The sequence below is a fragment of the Neomonachus schauinslandi genome, chromosome 16 (genome assembly GCF_002201575.2).
Source record: "Neomonachus schauinslandi chromosome 16, ASM220157v2, whole genome shotgun sequence".
NCBI lineage: Eukaryota > Metazoa > Chordata > Mammalia > Carnivora > Phocidae > Neomonachus > Neomonachus schauinslandi.
Window position 1 is genome coordinate 11,726,219 of NC_058418.1, and position 19,312 is coordinate 11,745,530.

Consider the following 19,312-nt stretch of genomic DNA (forward strand, 5'->3'; position numbering starts at 1 on the left):
CCCTGAGGCGGAGTCTTGGGCATGGTGGCCACACCCCCAACACACACACACTTAGGTGACTCAAGGTCAGGGCTCGCACATACCTTGAAACAAGTCTTCCCGGAGTGGTTCCCACCCCTGAATTATCTCCCCTTGAAAGGCAGGGGACCTAGGTCCTGCCTGGCACTGCCTCAGCACTGGCTCTGCTTGGGCTGCAGCAGTGACCTTGGAAGAGTCCCTATCTCTAATGTCAACTGTCACCTATTGAGGCCTACTCCTGGGCCAGACACACAGTAGGCGCCCGATAAGTGACTATCGTTAAATCAAGTGAAGAGTGGGAGGGAAGGGAAAGCAATTTTACAAACTGGGAAGGACTACGTCCATGTTAGATGGGTTATAGTGAGCATCCACAGTGTATCAGTGCTGAGCGCTTTTACGTGTCTGATTTCATTCAATCCCCTCAACAGCCTTTGAGGTGGATGTGATTCAAGCCCATTTTACAGAGTAAAAGAGAGGCCCTGAGAGAAGTACCCCAAGTGTGTCTGGCTCCAAAGCTATGCTCTCAGAGATGCTCAGCCTCTTCAGCTACAAAATAACACCTCTGTCAAGGTCTCCGGCCACCCAGTTCACTCCTCGCTTTCCAATGATGCCCACTTCTCACCACTTAACTGATTTTTGGCAGGGCAGCCCAGAAGAACTGCGCAGGCGCTTGCCTGAGCCGCCCCCCCCCCCAAGCTCCGCCCACAGGGAACAGTTGTGTGCGTGGAGAAACTCGTCGAGCCCCGCCTGAACGTCAACACGCAGGCGCAAGGGCGCGTGCCCTTCGCTGATGGCTCTGATTGGCTGCCACGGGTAAGGGCACCTCCCAATGGGAGGCGTGGATAGTGAGGGGTCCCGCACGCCTGGAGCAGAGAGGGTCTGTGTCAAGAGCGGCGGGGGCTGCAGGAGGCGAGAGAGACTGGTGAGGGCGCCGCGGGGTGGGCGGGGGAAGAGTTCGCTGGGCGTAGGGAGAGGGCGGAGGTAGAACGAAGGGGACACCGGGGGACGAAGAGCCTTGGGGCCTGCGCTAGGGCGGGAGCGGCGTGGAGTGGAAGGAGAGCGCTCCTTCCTATGTGCCCTAGAGCATTGATTCCACTCGTGCGGCGTGCAGGACCCTACCCTGGAGCCCGCCGCCCCCACCCCTGCAGGGCGCTCTCATGCAGCGGAGTTGATAAGTCTGGTCGGTGAAAAGGGACGTGTAGCGGAAAAGTTGAACTTCCAGGCCCCTGGTGGGTTCTTTCCTGGAAGGACTTACTGGTCTACCGTGTAAAAAGTCCCTATCTCCTCCCCACCAATAGTACACAATCCCACAATTGGGAAAGGAGGAATGTAGACAAAAAGTCCAAATTTTAGGTTGCTTGGGCCACCTTCCAGAGGGACATGTACTGGGTGCCTACTTTGTGTGTAAGCCTTACACCAGGCCTTGGGCCTCGCCCGATGGGAGTTCTGTTTGGAGTGCGGCTGTAAACAAGGAAAAACTGAACTCTGGGGATGCGGGCTGACTCCTTCCAGGAAGATCCTTTACTGGGTGGCTGTTGTGTGCAGGGCCGTGGCAATTCAAATATTAGTGAGGGAGTTGGAATAGGTAGTTAGGAAAAAGTAAGTCCTGGGCTTTTAGTGAATCATTTATTCAGGTAGCATGTATTGGGCATCAACTGAAAACAGGGTTATGTGCTCGGCTGTGTTATTGTGGGAGTTCATGGTCCATGGGGAAAGTTGGTCTGTTGGGAGAAGTGGGATGGGCACAGGGAGAGTTAGACTCTCATGGCCTCACTTCCTGGAGGGAGCATTTTTCATTCACAGAATATCTGCTGAGTACCTGTTGTGGGCTAATCATTGTTCTTGGTGCTGGAAATATATCAGTGATGAAAAAACTAACTTCCCTGCTCTCTGGGAGCGTAATATGAGCATCTTTGCCTGCCTGGCTGTAAGCTGAGCTCCACCTGCCCTCTGGCACTAACAGATGAGTTAAAGAAGAGATGGAGACAGTGGAGGTTGGATTCAGAAACTAGGTTGTAAGGGGCACAGTCATTTGCTCAAGTGGCTCAGAGGCCTGGGTTGTGTTGAGCCCACACATGTAGAAAGGGAGATGGGGGCATGTAGAGGGAAGTTCAGAAGTTAGAGATCCCCGTCCCAGGTCCGTAGTTTTGTTGGTAACATCAGCACCTACAGTGAATCAGACCTGCCATGCCTGCATGCTCAGTCTGAAGAGGAGCACAGACTGCATCCCGGGCTCGTGATATTGGCTTTGCTAGAGGTGGCACAGATTACCACAGGAACCCCAAGGAGGCAGGAATGGACATCCCCCTGGGCGCCTGGGTGGCTCAGTCGTTAAGCGTCTGCCTTCGGCTCAGGTCATGATCTCAGGGTCCTGGGATCGAGCCCCGCATCGGGCTCCCTGCTCGGCGGGAAGCCTGCTTCTCCCTTACCCACTCCCTCTGCTTGTGTTCCTTCTCTCACTGTGTCTCTCTCTGTTAAATAAATAAAATCTTTAAAAAAAAAAAAAAAGGAGTGGACATCCCCCTGAGGATGTAGAGATGTCAGAAAAGGCTTCACAAAGGAAATGCTGGGCACGGTTTTGCTAGACCAGAAAAGGAGAGAACTTTCTCGGCAGAAGGAATAGCAACAGGAAAGACTTCAGGTTCAGGAACAACAGTTCTGGAGAACCACAAGTCATGGTTCTGTCTGACCTTTCTCGGGCACCAGGGCCTTTGTGGTCAGCACTACTTTTACGCCCTTTCACAGGTGACAAAACAGCATCAGAGAGAGAAAGTTAATAACGTGCTGGAGCTCAGATTCAAGCCAAGGGCAGTCTGGTCCAGAAGCCTGTGCTCTTGAACTCTTTGCTGCTCTGTATGTGTCCATATGGCAGGAGGAAAGGTGGTGCCCGGTGAGGAAACCATCCAGGCAAAGGTCAAGAGGCGTAAAGAGACACGTGTTCTTAGAAAGGGTGCGGGTGGGGCTCCTGGGTGGCTCAGTTGGTTAAGCAACTGCCTTCGGCTCAGGTCGTGATCCTGGAGTCCCGGGATCGAGTCCCGCTTCGGGCTCCCTGCTCGGCGGGGAGTCTGCTTCTCCCTCTGACCCTCCTCCCTCTCGTGCTCTCTGTCTCTCATTCTCTCTCTCTCTCAAATAAATAAATAAAATCTTAAAAAAAAAAAAAAAAAAGGGTGCGGGTGGCCCTCCGGGTAAGGAGGGACGGTAGCATCAGGGGCCAGACGGAAGGGGGCTGTCGCTGTCTTACAGATGTCTGGCACCATGGGGCGTGCATCCGCTTCGGAGTCACATGTTCATTGAAAACTGAGGTACCAGCACTGGATCCAGGCTTGCTGATTGATAGTCTGGTGAGTGAGGGGACGAGCGGGGAAGCTCCTGAGCCGCGGCCCCCGCCCCCGCCGCCCCTGGGTTCCTGATGTCTCACCAGCTCCCCCTGCTTTCTCCAGGCACTGCCCCCCCCCCACCATGGCAGAGGTGGCGGCTGAGGTGGCTGAGCTGCCCACACAGATGTCGCCAGGGGCGGTGGAGACGTCAACACCGATGTTCGGGGAGATGTCAGCAGAGGTGACCGAGATGACACCTGGGGAGGCGCTGGCCTCGTCCCTTTTCTTCCAGCATCACCAGTTCATGTGCTCTGAGTGTGGCAGTCTCTACAACACGCTGGAGGAAGTCCTCTCGCACCAGGAACAGCATGTGCCCACTGTCACCGAGGACGAGGCACTGGCCGCCCAGGATCCTGGCCTGGAGCCCGAGCTCATGGCAGGGCCTGAGGAAGGGCCCTTCCAGTGTGGGGAGTGCAACCAGCTCATCCTGTCCCCCGGCGAGCTCCTGGCCCACCAGGACGCCCACCTCCGGGAGTCTGCAAGCCAGATCCAGTACCAGTGCGGGGACTGCCAGGAGCTCTTCCCCTCGCCTGAGCTGTGGGTGGCTCATCGCAAGGCCCGGCACCTTTCTGCTGCAGCCACCGAGCCACCAGGGCCGCCCCCACTGCCCCCGCCGACGCCACCCCCGCCAACCCCCGCTCCACCCGAAGTTCAGATGGAGCCCTACGAGTGTCCCGAGTGCTCTACCCTCTGTGCCACTCCTGAGGAGTTCTTGGAGCATCAGGGCACCCACTTTGACTCCCTAGAGAAAGAAGAGCGCAACGGGCTAGAGGAGGAGGAGGAGGAGGAGGAGGAAGACACAGAGGAAGACACAGAGGAGGAAGAGGAGGTGGCGGCAGAGGTCGGTGAGGATGCTACGGGAGGCGACAGGCCCACAGCCGGCCGGGCCCAGGGCTGTGCCGATTGTCCCCAACCCTGGACGGCCGCGGAGGCGCGCCGGCGACACCGGCGGGCCTCCCGCGGCCCAGCATCAGCGGCCCACCCCTTCCACTGCACCCAGTGCCAGCGCAGCTTCAGCTCGGCCAACCGGCTGCTGGCGCACGGGCGGGCCCACATCGGGGGCACGCACGAGTGTACCACCTGCTCCAAGGTCTTCAAGAAGGCCGCCTCCCTGGAGCAGCACCTGCGGCTGCACCGCGGCGAAGCGCGCTACCTCTGCGTGGACTGCGGCCGCGGCTTCGGCACCGAGCTCACGTTGGTGGCTCACCGGCGGGCTCACACCGCCAACCCGCTGCATCGCTGCCGCTGCGGCAAGACGTTCAGCAACATGACCAAGTTCCTCTACCACCGGCGCACGCACGCCGGCAAGAGTGGGGCGCCCCCCTCGGCGGCGGCCTCCCCGGTGCCCGCCGAGTCCGCGCCGCCGCCGCCGCCGCCGCCGCCCGCCCCGCCCGCCCAGCTGCCCTGCCCGCAGTGCTCCAAGTCCTTCGCCTCGGCCTCCCGGCTCTCGCGGCACCGGCGCGCCGTCCACGGGCCCCCCGAGCGGCGGCACCGCTGCGGCGTGTGTGGCAAGGGCTTCAAGAAGCTGGTCCACGTGCGCAACCACCTGCGGACGCACACGGGCGAGCGGCCCTTCCAGTGCCACTCGTGTGGCAAGACGTTCGCTTCCCTAGCCAACCTCAGCCGCCACCAGCTGACGCACACGGGCGTGCGGCCCTACCAGTGCCTGGACTGCGGCAAGCGCTTCACGCAGAGCTCCAACCTGCAGCAGCACCGGAGGCTGCACCTGCGGCCCGTGGCCTTCGCGCGCGCGCCCCGCCTGCCCGGCCCCGGCCTGTACAACAAGAGCCCCTACTACTGCGGGACCTGCGGCCGCTGGTTCCACGCCCTGGCCGGCCTGCGGCTGCACCAGCGCGTCCACGCCCGCGCCCGCCCCGGGCCCCCGCCGCCGCCGCCGCGATCCCCACCCCCCGCCCCCCCGCCGCCGCCGCCGCCCGAGCCTCAGCAGACTATCATGTGCACCGAGCTCGGGGAAACCATCGCCATCATCGAGACGTCGCAGCCACTAGCGCTGGAGGACACGCTGCAGCTGTGCCAGGCAGCACTGGGGGCCAGTGAGGCGGGCGGGCTCCTGCAGTTGGACACGGCCTTCGTGTGACACGGCTGGGGAGCAGCAGTGAGATGGCCGTTGTGGGCCTCTCTGGGGGACGAGGGGAGCCCCCCCACCCGCACCCCGGCAAGCTGCTCCGGCACCCACTGGGTGCCGGGATCCACCCTGGCCTCGTACCCCCGGACTCCTCACAAGGGCCCTGCCCTGGTGTCTCTTGCCACTTTTCTCTGCCTGTGGGGAAACTGAAGCTCTGAGGCCTGATGGTGATCCGTCCCAGGTCACCCCACTGCGTTGCAAAACAGGGCTCGCCAAGACTCTTGGCTCTGCATCCATCACCCTGGTGCCCGGCAACGTCACATAACCTTTCCTGAGCCCCGACCACGCGCCGGATCGGTGCTGGGCACCGTCGTATACCTCTTCAGGCTCTCGCTCGTCCCCAAGCCCTCCCCTCCCCTGGACCCCGGGGCACCAGGACTTGGCTCTGCCTGGTGGAGAAAGGTACTTGAGTTCTCTGGGCTCCCTTAAGCTCCCTTTTGACAATGTCGAAGGAAATGCCGGAGGCCCAGGGATGATGACTCAGAGCCAGGCGCTGCCCCAGGAGGCACACGGCGGAGCAGGAGGAGCACCCAAGTACAGATGGCCTTGCTCTCTTGAGTGTGTCTTGTTGATTCATTCAGCCTTGGAGTCCTCAGGCCCCCCTCGCACATGCTGGGCGATGCTGGGGGCCGGAGAGGAGTCAGGCCTCTGCCCTGCCCCTGGGGAGCAGGCAGATCTCAGCCCCGCCGTCCTCAGGGCTGTGATGGGGATGTGCAGGGACAGTGGGATCCCAGAGCAGGGAACAACCCCTCCTCCCCCCCCGCCCCTCCCCCCACCCCGAAGGAGGTAGTCCTTGAGGGAACACTAGGAATCTGGTAGCGAAAGAGGAAGAGAACATAGGCAGACAGCACTGCAGAGGAGGGTGAGTTCTTGGTCTGCTTGGAGACCGTCCAGTTATTCACAGCTACAATAACAGCGAACGCGGCTGCCTAGCCGTGGCAGGCACGCGGTCAGCGCCGTACACGGATTGTGACCCAGCAGGCCTGTGAGGTGATCTCAGCGTTAGCCCTGTTGTACGGATGAGACTCACCCAAGGTCTCACAGTAGGCAGCAGTGTCGCGGAGATTTGAATCCAGGGGGTCCGTTCAGCCCGTGTCTCTAAGCAGTACTGCTGAGTGAGTGTGACCTGAGACTGGGGGGAGGAGGGCGGTGCCCAGAGGAGGGTTTGCTACAGCTGGAGGAAAAGTGAGCTGGCGTCACAGAGCAGTTGGGGTTTGTTGGGGCCCCCAAAAGATCAAAGGTCTTAGGAACAGGAGGGGATCCCCAACCTTTTCAAAGGTTACCTAAGGTGGCAGTCCTTCCTTCTCTAAATAGCAGCAGATGATTTATGGCAGGTCCCTGGGGCAAGCTCCCGCCGGGCCTCTACAGAGCGAGGTGTTGAGGCACGGGAGGCTATGGCTGAGAGTTGTCGGGGAGGGAGGCAGGCCCGGACCTGGGAAGGCAGGGAAAGCCTGCCCCAGAAGTTGGGGCTGGGTGGGATGGGGGGAAGAGAGGGTCAAAAGTGGGGCTTAGGGCTTCCTGGCATGAAGGTGGAGCCAGGGGGAGGCCGAAGATGGTCTAGGAGGGAAAGGATGGGAATCAGACTAGGGCAGAAGCCACAGGAGTGGGAGGGAGGGTCAGGGACCACCTCAGTGACCTCGTGGCTGAACAATTGTGAGCAGCAGGGAGGCAGGGGGACCAGCCCTGCTGCCGTCTCTGGTCTACTTGCTGTATGTATTCATCTTACAAACAAGGTGGTATCCAGAGGGTATCGAGCAGGGAAGGCCAGGGATTGTTCTGGGCAGTATAGTTACCCCTGGGGCTGGCCTAAGCAGACTGGAGAGTCCAGGTACCCCAGGAACAGTCCCTGAACCCTTGGGACATGTTCAGAATTCCCCTTTTGGGGCACCTGTCTGGCTCAGTCAGTAGAGCATGCAACTCTTGACCTCGGGGTCGTGAGTTCAAGCTGAGTGCGCCCCCCACCCCCCGCAATGGACATAGCTTACTTAAAACGACGACAAACTCATTCCCTTTTTCTTCACAATTGAAGTCCAGTGGAGGACATATCAGTTGCTCCTCCCCAGGCCTCCTTCCACTTCCGGGGCCTCCTGCCCTCACATACCACTGGCACCACATGTAAGAGATGCCATTTCCCTCTGCCCGTGGCCCCACCATCTGGCCCCAGCATGTTTTCAAAGCAAGGGAAGAAGCCAAGTGCTCTGCACCAACCTTCCCAGGCTTGTCGCTTCCCAGCATCCCTAGATGGGGGCCAGGTATGTGCCCTGTTTGAAACAGAAATGAAAGCTTGGAGATCTGTTAGGGTTTAAGGACCACTCCTCTGCCCATGTCTGTGCCCACTACGAGTCTACATCCAGGCTGTTTTGGCCTGAGTGACTACGTGTCTTCTGCTGTCGCGTGAAGCAGCAGGTAGCTTGGGCTGTGGGACACAGAGCCCTCTGTTCAAGTCTTGACTCTGCCACTTTCTATGACCTTGACCCCTGATCCCCAGTTCTCAACTGTCACCTGGGGAGGACAGTGCCTACCTCCCTCCTGAGGCAGAAGAGGACGATGGCGGGGTCCATGAGGCCGGCTCCCCCGAGGCCTCTGCAGCGGATGAGCCAGACTCTCTGTTCACATGTGTGAAGGAGAGCGGAGGCCTGGGGAGGCTGGGCACGTGAGCCAGGGCCGGGACTCAGGCCTCCAGCAGCCCAGCCTGGCTTCACTGTCCACGGTGCCCCTGCCTGAGAGGTCCTGTCCCAGCACAGCCCCTCAGGGCACCTCCCTCACCTCCATGGAAACAAGGCAGCCAGACAGGAAGCAGGTTTTCATGCCAATAATTTATTGAACGGAGGTCTGTACACAGGCAAACCTTACTGTGGAAACTAAGACATGGGGAGCTCCCCCACACCCACCCCCTCAGCCCTCCAGGGTGGGGAGAGGAGGGAGGAGATCTTAGGGGCCGAGGACAGGAGGGGGGACACAGCTGCAGAAGGGGGACGGGCCAGGTTGGACGGTGTGAATCGACGTTTTCTTTAAGAAAAAAATTATAACAATCTATTTACACCCGAGGGGGGGGGCGGGAAGGGAAGAGGAGCAGACGGGCTGGTCTGGTTCTATTTACAAGGGACACAGGAAGGGAGGAGGGGTTGGAGGAGTGTAGGCCTGGGAGGAGGGGAGGGGGCCAAGGGGGTAGGAGGTCCTCATGCCTCCCAACCCCCTGTCCTTCCTTCTCTTCCCTCCCCACAACCAGTTAAAATCCTCTTAAAAAGCCCACCACAGGGTGAGGCTGGTGAGGGAGGGACTGGAGGTAGGGACAGGGACTCATTTACCTCTGCCCTCTAGTCTAGGGGCCCAGCCAGGTCAGGAGCTTGATGGGCTATGGTCCCCCTTCCCAGCCCCACTGGGGGCTCCCAGATGGAAGAGTTGTTGGTGGGGCCCTCAGGAAGAGTTAGTGAGGGGAGCTGTGGCGTCAGGTGACTGCCAGTCCGAGCCGGTCTGAGCCTCACTTAAAGCTGAGGGGAAGGAAAAAGCAGACAGTTACCCTTTGCCTCTCAGACCTCCCCCAAGAGCAGGAACCCAGTGGGGGATGCTACATCAGAAATGGACAGCTGCCGCTCTAGGTCCAGCGCTGCATACTCGGATGCCAAAGGGCCAGGCTGCTCACTGAGTGACTCACCAGACAGCCGGGCCCCACAGAAGAGAGGGTGGCTAGAACTTGGCCCCAACTCACAGCACTGCCCTGAGGAAAGGCAAGCCCACTGCTGCCCAGTCGGATTTTCTTCCCCAAGAGACAGGAAATCTGGATTTGTAACATGCAGTGGCCTCAATTTTTAAATGTGGACGACAAATTTAACGTTTTGTTTGTTTGTGCAAGCCAGACCTAGGTCTTTGGTTTTCCAGTTGGCACTTAAACACAAATACAGGCAATCAGACCCGATGAAGGTGGCTGTTCACGTGTATGCTATCAGATGTCAACAATTTCCACACCCCTGCGGGGAACTCCAGGGCTGTAGGCACAGGCTGGCCTCCCAGGCTGAGAAGCAGAGGGCCCCCGACCTACCTTGTGAGGATGGAGTGAGGGAGGCAGTGCCCGCTGGGGACCTCAAGTGAGGAGGGAGGAGAATGGCGTTGAGAGATGGTTGGATGGAGAGTTCTAGAGACAGGATTAGACATGCCCAGTCAGGAGGCGGGGTGTTGGGAGACGGGGTCGGGGTTAGAAAGGGGCACCAGGTAGCAACCCAGCTCTTGGCAAGGCCAGCTGACACGTGTAGCTACTGAATGCTTTAAATGACAAACCAGAAGGGGCCCAGCACACGTGACTGCAGAGCATGGGTGAAGCAGCTTCGGGGCTCCAGCATCGGGGGCATCTCCCGAGCGCCCCTCCCTCAGCATCCCGCTCCTCTCTCTAACACCAAGCCCTCCTCCACAACCTTTGCCTGCCCTTCCAGCTCCCTGCATCCCAAGCCGTGCCCTCACCTCCAGGACTGAAATTGAAGAGGGGGGGAAGCGGGCGGTTGTTGGGGAGCTGGGTTCCGTGACATCGCAGTTCATCAAAGAAGCTGTGGGCGCAGGCTTCCAGAGGGGAGAGCCTTGAGGACGGTGTGTACTCCAGCAGGCTCGAGCAGAGTGCGATGGCCTCTGGCGGCGTTCGAGACTTGAACACCTTAGGGGGTGGTCAGGAGGGTGAGCCGCCCAGGCACTGTGGACTCCCGCACCCCCACTTCCCATACGAGGCACAACCACTGAGGGGAAACCACGTTCTTTGGGGTGAGCAGCTCGCGGGGGTCCCGTCATGAGACAGGCCCTGCAGGGAGCCTGTTTCCCCAGCAGAGAAATGGCACTCAAACTTACCATGGACCCTCAACTTCCGGAGGATGGGAGATGCCATAAACTTTGAAATCTGATGAGTTAACGGCCCCATTCCCAAGCCCTGACTCTATAGCCAGGTCCCAAGACCAGCTGGCCTCCAAAGGGGACCTCGGCCATGCTACCTGAGCCCCTAGCCCCGTCCCACCTTTGTCCAGGGGTGAGCTTTAATCTGGGGAAACTTGAACTCCGTGTAGTTGGGGTTCATCTCTCGGATCTGTTCCCGGGTTGGTGTTCCCAGCACCTGGAGAAGAAGGGACGGGTCTGAGCCAAAGCCCCTATCCCTCAGCCCCATCCCTGCCCATCCCTGCCCACCCCGCCATGCCCTCACCTTGATGATCTCCACCAGCTGGTCTACCCCACTGTCCCCGGGGAAGATGGGCTGGCCCAGGAGGAGCTCGGCCAGTACGCAGCCAGCTGACCACACATCTGAGGGGGAATGCGGGGAGGGTCAGGGCTGCCCCACCCATCCCCTCGCCAACGCTTCTCTCCCCCCACAGTCATCCTGAGGGTGCCAGGAGGGAGCCCCATTTTCACTTGGCCCCGAGAAGAAGCACCCTGCTCAAGGTCCTGCAGGGTTTAGGGACACGGGAGCCCGCTGTTGAACCTCCAGGTCTGCCTGACGGCGCCGCACTCTGCGATCCAAGTGTTTGCCACCTTTGTTGCCTCTCTCCCCGCAGCGACCCCAGGAAGCCCCTGCTCTACCTCCAGCCTCCAGCCAGCCCAATGTAGCTAGCACAGACCTCTGTGTTCTTGGGCCTCGGGAAGGTCCAGCCAGAAGTCCTGGGCCCAGGCTCTATCCTGCCCACGGGAACGGCTACAGGCTGGTACTCTCGGCCCCTCCCTGCTCTGTACCTCGACCCCCCGAGGCACAAGTTCACCCCTAAGAACCACACAGTTCACACTGCTGCTGAGTGTTCTCTCCCAACCCCCTCACGCCCTCTCCTCAAGCCTGGAAGGTAGCACCGTCATCCCCACCAACGGAGCCGACCAACGGGGCCGGCCCCCGGAGGCCTGGTGAGATGAGCATGTCACACCCTCGGGCTGGCAAGCCTCGGCTCCAGCGTCACCGGCAGCCCCTCCCCGGGCCTCAGCCCGTCCCCCCCAGGCCGAGAGGAGAGGGCAGACTGGGAGGTTCCAGAGCCCGAGTGGACTCTGAAGTCAGGTCAGCTTTCAGAGCCCAGCCCTGCCTAGCCCCAGCGGGGCAAATGCAGGCAGGCGGCCTCACCGCTCTCCGCCTCAGCCTGCTCGTCTGTGAAGCGAGCAAGATGCCAGCATCGCCCCCCGAAGTTTGGGAGGACTGGATAAAAGAACACAGGTTAGGCTTGTATCACCGAGCGCGGCCCACAGCCCACAGAAAACGCAAAAGCTGCTGCGCCTGCCGCTGCCCACCCCCGCCCTCCCGTAAGTCTGACCAATGGATGAGGTGTAATCAGTGGCTCCAAAGATCAGCTCCGGGGCCCGGTAGTAGCGAGAACAGATGTACGAGACGTTGGGCTCCCCCCGGACCAACTGCTTTGCACTGTGGGAAGAGAGGGGCAGGAGTAAACAGAAGGTGAGGGTTGGGGTGTCCCCCCCCCCCCACCGCCCCTTCAGCCAACCAGTGCACTCCAGGTCAGGCCCACCTGCCAAAATCGCAGAGCTTGAGGACAGCAGTGTCGGGGTCCACCAGCAGATTCTGGGGCTTGATGTCGCGGTGACACACCCCCTGGGAGTGGATGTAGGCCAAGCTCCGGAAGAGCTGGTACATGTACACCTGGGAGGGGCAGGGGACAGCACAGCTGCAGCCCAGCTCCGCCCGCCTGGCCTCCAGGGCCCTCCCGTGCTCCTCTCCCTGGCTCAAAACCTCTCCTGCTGCCCCCGGGACCTCAAGCTTTAGTATGTGCCAGAATCACTGCAAGGGCTTGTTAAAACAGGGACCCCTGGGTCCCGCTCCCAGAGTTTCCGATTCCGAAGTTCAGGATGGGGCATTTGCAACATCCGGGCCGCTGCCACTCCCCACTTCGAGAATGCTACCTCGGCCACACACCTCAGCAGAAGCCCCATGTCAGGAAGGCCTTGTGGGAGCCAGTCACTCAGCTCCAAAACCACCGGCTATAGGAAGGGCTCAGCCTCCTTCGTCTGCCAGTCAAAACCACCCACGGACTAGCCTCTCTCCGGCTGGATTTTCCTGCCACTCTCCCTCCCACTGATTACAACATAAGTGCCAAGAGAGCAGGGATCTTGGTGTGTTCATCTCCCCCGCCGCGTCCCCCAGGGCCTAGACCAGTGCCCAGCACACAGTAACTGCTCAGGCCAGCTTCCCGGGCCCCCCTCCTCCTCTCTTTCCGCTGCCCTTGGCTAGAGATGCCGCTTCCTCACCCTGCACCTGATGAGCTCCGGGAAGCCTTCCTTGATCCTTCTTATCCCCCAAAGCAGGCAGGCCTGGGGGCCTGTTTCCAGAATTCCCTGTGCTCCTTCTAATATGGCAGTTGCTAGTCGTTTTATAGTTCTTTGTGACAACAGCTGTCCACTCGGCTAAACAGAGCTCTCCCGGAACAAAGTCTGGGTCTCAGTCAACTGGGCTTCTGGAATTGCTCGGTGCTGGGTTCAGCACACAGGCAGCCATGGTAGGGATTCACCAAACCAGAGGACTCCCCTCCCGGGAAGCAGAGTCCCCCAACACCAACCACCGGTAGAGCTCTGTGGCCCACCTGGGCCCAGGGTTCTTAAGGCCGGCAGGAGGAGCGACCTTCATCAAACCTGAACCCACCCACTTCCTCCCGATGCTGAAGGCGGCTGCAGCCTCTACTCTCCACATCAGCCCTCAGCTCTCTGATCCATTCACCCATTCATTCAAACACCAGCTAGGAGAGTAACACCCGGGCCACAGCACCAGGCCCTGCGGAATGAGCCTGCACAGATGATGGAGAGGCAGGCTTTCCTCCAGCCCTGCCTCCTTCCCACCCCCTTCTGCCAAGGCTCCGAAGGCCAGGACTCGGACCTCAGTGTCTCTCCCTTGGCATTCTCAGGCCCCAGCCCAATTCCGAGCTAACTCCACCAACACCACTGGTGCCGCCGGGCTCCCAGCGTGGACCCGAGCAGGTCCCTTGCAGTCTCCCCAGACCCCAGTCAGCCTGCCTCCCTGATTCAGTCAGGCCTCAGGGTGGCCTGCCCAGCACTGGGCAAGCTCCGTCTATGGTGGTTATGGAGACAAGGACAGGCAACGCAAAGTCTGCAGACAGCAACATAAATCTGGAGAATGAGGGAACCCACAGAAGACAGGAGGATCCAGGGTCCCTGGCTTTGTAGGCCTGGGTCCCAACAGCCTGCCTGCCTGCCTGCCCACCTTGACATAGATGATAGGGATGGTCAACTTGGCCTTGGTGAAATGGCGGGCCACCCGGTACACTGTCTCGGGCACGTATTCCAGCACCAGATTTAGATAAAGCTCGTCTTTCTGCAGAGTGCAAAGGAGAGGTGTGAGGCACTGTGAGGAACGGGGTGGGGAAGGGGAGGGAAGGCTCGTGGGGGTAACAGGGGAAGGACTGGCAGTCAGGAACACGGGTGGAGGACTCCCCCGCACACCCAAGGTCTCACCTTCTCCCCACTAGAGTAGAAGAAGTATCTCAGCCTCACGATATTGCAGTGGTCCAGCTTACGCATAATCTGCAGCTCTCGGTTCTTGGAAGCAAAGGGAAAGTGCCTCAGACAACAGCCGACTCTCCCTGCCTCCCCTCCCTGGCGCCCCTTGCCACAGCCCTGCTCCTCCACTCCTGCCAACGGAGCCAGGCGCTGACTCCTCGCATCCCAGCTCCAGGGCCCCTCTGGGGCAGCCCCTAATTCCTCACCCCCACCCATTCCCCTTACACACAAGCTGGAGGCCTATGGGCTAAACCCAACCTACAGATGGGTTTTTTTCAGCCCACCATTCAAAAGTGTCCGATTTATTGCTGACCTTTGAAAATCAAATGTCTTCACATATAAATTCAGTTTTCCAGCTTGTCTCGAATAATCAGATGACATGGCCACACAAGGCCTGAGTGACAAAAGACAAGTACTGGCCACCCAATTCACCCTGGTCCCCACTCCTCTCTATTGCTTCCCCTAGAGGCATCTGGGCCCTTGAACCCTGACTTGGATCCTGAGTCCCAGGCTCCAGACTTCCATCTTCCCATAGGGGGTCCGGCCTCAGCCTCTTCTCCGAGACACGGTCCTGGTCTCTTCCCTATTCTCTGTTCCCCTGAGTTCTGGCCTCGGGAACTCCTGCCCTCAGATCCCTCTCACTTCTGGGACTCAACACTAATCAAATTCTGACCCACACTCTGGAGTTCCTCCTGCCCGAGGGTTCTCACTGCCAAGACCCAGGCCCTGACCTGGTTCCCTCCCAGCTTAGGCTCGGGTCCTTTATATCCAGACTAGCCTACGCTCCAAAACGCCAGTCCTTACAACGCCAAGTAGCCCTCAACCTCCACCTTTTCCATCTTCTCCTTGTTCCCTGGGCTTCCACTAGGTTCCAGGGCACAGCTGTATGAAGGAGGAAAGGGCACCCCTTCCTCAGGGAGATACAGCCCCACACCAAGGCACAATGGTTTGGTGAGCATAGGGCAGGCTGGATTTCACCCTGCACTTGCCAAGCACCTGGGTCAGAGCATGACCTTCACAAACACACTCATCACCTCTACCAGCGTCCTTCCCTCTCTGTGCAGAAGGGTAACTTAGTGGGTAAGGTGGGAGGCTTCGGGATCAGACAAGCCAGAGTCTAGTCTTGCCCTCAAGTTAATTCTCTTATCTGAGTCTCAGTCTTAGCAACACACCAATACCTACCCTCAAAGAATCTTCACGTGAATTAAATATGAACTTGCCTACAAAGCACTTCACACCAACCCAAAGCCCAATAAACAGCAGCTCTGGGCTCTCGTGGAACCCGCACCCCCATCTTCCACACAATTCACTCTCTTCTTCCCTTCTCTGGCCCATGTTCAGATCCCTGTGGAAACCCAAGTCCAGCACTCTCACTAGGGCCCTCTCGCCCATCATGCCTGGTCACACTTCCTTGTCCCCATTTGCCCCAAGCTACCTTGAACCTCTTGTCCTGGAGAACCTTCTTGATGGCCACCAGTTCCCTGGTCTCAGCCAGCCGTGCCTGGTACACGACCCCAAAGGAGCCATTGCCAATCACTTTGATGTCTGTGTAAGCCACCTCCTGGGAGCGCTCCGGGCCTTGGCCTAGAGTGGCTACCACTGTGGTCACCTTCCCGCTGTCACCTGGGGAACAAAGGGGACACACGATCCACTGACCTTCCCCTTCTTGCCGCCACCCGATCACACAGGGCTGTGGGAGGGAGGAAAATCACTACAGGATGCTCACTGGGGGCCTCCTTGTCCCTTCCTTGTCTTTGAGCAAAGGTGGGTGTTGGATACCTCCAGGCGCCCTTTCTCCTCTTCCCTTCAGGGAACCCTAAATCCTGCCATTTCTCATGTGGGGGGACAATGACAAGTAAACCTCTTGCTGTTCAAGTGTTGATAAGCTGTAATTTCTATCGCTGGTAAGCAGTAAATCACTGGTCCCTCTTGGTTTGAGGGCATCCTCACACTCTATCCACTCTTGAGCTTATTGCCTGCTGGGGCCCCCTCCTGACTGGGGAAAGCCTGACCCAGTCTCTTCCACTTTCCGGAGCAGTAGCCCTGAGGTACTTTTGCTTTTTTACTTTTGCTTCTGACAGCTTGGGGGATAGTGACCTCTAAGTCCTACTTGGTAGAGCTGGTAACCGCCACTGGGTTTTGGTGGCAGAAAGGACTCCTCCAGGTGTGAGTGCCCAGTGTCATGGCTCTCACTTTTGGGGGACAGTTAGCCCTTCCCCAAATACTTCAGGGTTCGAAAAGGTGCTGACCTGACCTCCTCATCTGTGTGGTCCAGAGCCCCACACCCCTTCATGTATTTGGGTGACCCCCAACGGACAAGTACTAAGTGGTGGGAATGGTGAACCTGACCTCCGTTAACAAGGGGCTATCCAGGCCTCAGGCATTTGAAGGAAAGTTGTAATTCCCAGTTCCATTCTCTAGACAGCAGCAAACCTTTATGGCGTTCTTGGGGAAGAGTGATCCCTTTTCTTTGGGGAACCTTTCATCAGTTCCCCAAAGAAAACGGGTCACTGATAAATCAGATCTGTTTTGAGGGGTCAGTGTTACCGTCTTTTGGAAGAAGATTATCCTATAGGTATTCTTCCAGAGCCAGTGACACCATATCTCCGGATAATGAAGGGGATTTAACCTCAGATCCATCTTCTATGGGGAACTGTGACCCTTCCTGATTCTGTTCCATTTTTGTGGAAAAAGACCCACCATGACAAGTTTTTTTGTTGTTTGTTTTTTAATAAATTCTACCCCAAACGTGGGGCTCGAACTCATGACCCCAAGATCAAGAGTTGCATACTCTACCGACTGAACCAGCCAGGTGCCCCAAGCCAAAGAAAAGTGACTATGGACTTGATCTGCAGGATGCACTGATTCCCAGTTTGTCCTTATTTCTAAAAAGCAGCAACCATTAATTCCTACCATTGGGGATACAGTTCTGTTATAGATGGGTGATGATAACAGGTCTTGCGTTTTAAAAATCACAGACTGCCTGGATACCAGGTTTGGGAAGCTGTGACCCTATCTTCTGGGGACACAGTAAACCCAAATCCGTTTCTATGTGATACTCATTCCAAATCCCCATCCTCTAAAGGGAAGCAAATTCAGATCCCCCTCCTTTTGGGGTGATGGTGATCTTATTCTTTTTGGGAACAATAACTCTCTAGCCCCATTTTCAAGCGACGATGACTCCTGGTCCTGTTGTCTAATGGATGGCAACATCAGATTCCTGTTTTTGAGGCTCAAGGATCCAAGACCTCGGTAGTGGAAGAACAGGAATCTGTGACCTCTGTTTTTTGAGGATTACTAATTCTAATCCTAAACTCCAATTGATGGTAACCCCTCAATCCCTTTCTCTGCGAGGGGGAGAGCTCAGATCCCATCTTTGGGAAGCCCAGTGAGCTGGAGCTCCTATCTGGGCATATGGAAGAACCTGATCGACGTCTGAAGGGCTTCAGGAACCCTGATCTCCACCCCCCACGGACGCCGCTAATACTCACGGCCCAGCTTCACTCCGGGCGGCGGGAAGCTAGTGCCCGCACCGGGGCCGCCGCTGCCACCTCCGCCGCTGCCGCTGGGTCCGCCCCCGGAACTCGAGGCCCCCACGCCCCCACCCATGGCTCCGACCGACGCCTTCCCACCGCCGCTGCCGCCGGGGCCGGAGGCCGAGCCCCCGGGGCCGCCGCCGCCGCCGCCTCCGCCGCCGCCTGGCTCCGCGAACGAGCTGGTCCGCGCCCGGCCCGAGCCCCCAGGGCCGCCCCCTGAAGGCGCGCCGCCGCTCATGGCGCCGAGCGCAGGCCCAGGCCGCGGGGCTCGGGCTGCCCGGGCTGCCCCCGCCGCCGCCGCTGCCGCCGCCTACCCCGGGCTCTGGCCTCTTCCAGGCCGCGCCGCTCGGGCTCCGGCTCCGGCCCAGCGCCCGCCGCGGGGCACGCTGGGAGATGCAGTCCGCCTGCCCTACGCGCCGCCGTCGCCGCCCTCGGTCCGCACAGGGAACCGCGTGGCACGCCGGGAAATGGAGTCTGCAAATGCCTCAGAGCCGACCGCGGGGAATGACGGGTCGCGCTGCACATCAGGAAATAGAGTCCTGGGCAATAAATCAGGGGAATGTGTCGAGGGCGGACTCTGAAGCACTTTAGGAAGTGGAGTCAGAGTCACACACTCACTCCACTGCAGCAACTGCAAGCCCTAAGTGTGTTTCAGAAATGTAGTTGCAGCCACTCTTTCGGTGAGCTTCGTAGGCCTGATGCACGCCGGGAAACAGAGTCCAGACGCTCATTTAGTCCATTGGCTGTGTATGCCGATCGGCGCCAAGTGCACTGTGGGAAATTGAGTCGGCGCCGGTGCATCCGCAGATACCGGGCCGTGAGGCAAGCCGGGAAATGGAGTCGTCACCACGCCCTCACCGCATTGCAGGTGTAACGTGACTTCCAAAGCACGCCGGGAAATGGAGTCCCATGTGCTTCCCCAAGCCCCAAGTAGACACTGCAATTACGGAGATAGGCTAGAAAATAGAATAGGTAGGTACGGCGTTCTTCTGCCCTCCTATGCTAGGCCGCAGTCCCTGCCGGGAAATGTAGTCAACACCAAGGCTTCAGAGTAGTTGCTACAGAGAGCCTTTGTGTCTTCTGGGAAATGGAGTTCAAGGCAGCCTCTCCGTTTGAGGGGGAGGGAGCTACCAGGAGCCCGGAGCATGCTGGGTAATAGTCCAGACCGGATCCTGACCCTTTATGAGACGAGGCTGCAGAGGCTTGCTGGGAAGTGAAGTCCAATCGGTACTTTTGGAAAAGCGAGAGCCAAAGGTGGAAAGACATCAGTCCCTTGCGGGAGACTGCAGAGTGTTCAACGCCTCCTTCCCCTCCCCAGGCTCCAAGAAAGAGCTGAAGTTGGTCAGGGGCTGCAGGAAAATGGGAGTCCAAACATTCCAAGTTTCCACAAATCAGGAAGGAAAAATCCCCCTCAAACAATTTGGGGAACAAAGTTATCGGTGGTCTCTCAGAACAATAGTCTTCAAATACATTTTAGCTTTTTCTACCAACGTGGGTTGCACCAAGAAACTGAGACGAGCATTAAAACATGTGAAAACAGAATTTCTGTTTTCAGCTCTTTGCGTCCTCCCGCTTCCTAAGTTTACAGGATCCAGGAGGGCCCCAAACGAGGAAGCCGGCTGTTAGGAGTAGCCTCGGGTTTTGTGCACGGACTAGGTTGCTCTATTTATCGATTAATACCCGGAAAGACACTATCCCCAAAGGACGCTGGGAAACGGAGTTCGTGTGAGCGAGCGTGTGTGTGTGTGTGTGTGTGTGTGTGTGTG

At 58.5% G+C, this 19,312-nt stretch overlaps 2 protein-coding genes across 4 annotated transcripts; one reads left to right on the plus strand and one right to left on the minus strand.

The window, feature by feature from the left end:
- Positions 1 to 3,466: 3,466 nt before the first annotated feature.
- On the plus strand, positions 3,467 to 5,552 carry ZNF526 (zinc finger protein 526). Its single transcript, XM_021692252.1, has one exon. The coding sequence runs from the start codon at positions 3,478 to 3,480 to the stop codon at positions 5,491 to 5,493; it is 2,016 nt and encodes a 671-aa protein (XP_021547927.1). The 5' UTR covers positions 3,467 to 3,477; the 3' UTR covers positions 5,494 to 5,552.
- A 2,786-nt stretch (positions 5,553 to 8,338) lies between these two features.
- Positions 8,339 to 17,915, minus strand: GSK3A (glycogen synthase kinase 3 alpha). 3 transcript variants are annotated; one of them, XM_044921977.1, is made up of 12 exons: positions 17,502 to 17,827; positions 15,569 to 15,633; positions 15,446 to 15,511; positions 13,966 to 14,049; positions 13,715 to 13,825; positions 12,012 to 12,142; positions 11,802 to 11,908; positions 10,718 to 10,815; positions 10,535 to 10,630; positions 9,997 to 10,183; positions 9,581 to 9,673; positions 8,339 to 9,032 (listed from the first exon to the last, which is right to left on the minus strand). In XM_044921977.1, the coding sequence occupies exons 1-12, from the start codon at positions 17,782 to 17,784 to the stop codon at positions 8,959 to 8,961; spliced, it is 1,395 nt and encodes a 464-aa protein (XP_044777912.1). In that variant the 5' UTR covers positions 17,785 to 17,827; the 3' UTR covers positions 8,339 to 8,958. The 3 variants fall into 3 exon arrangements, 2 of the variants coding, with proteins under 2 accessions (XP_044777912.1, XP_021547916.1); XR_006541372.1 differs by having other exon boundaries at positions 8,339 to 8,550; positions 8,850 to 9,032; positions 15,446 to 15,633; positions 17,502 to 17,915; XM_021692241.2 differs by having other exon boundaries at positions 15,446 to 15,633; positions 17,502 to 17,915.
- Positions 17,916 to 19,312: the final 1,397 nt, after the last annotated feature.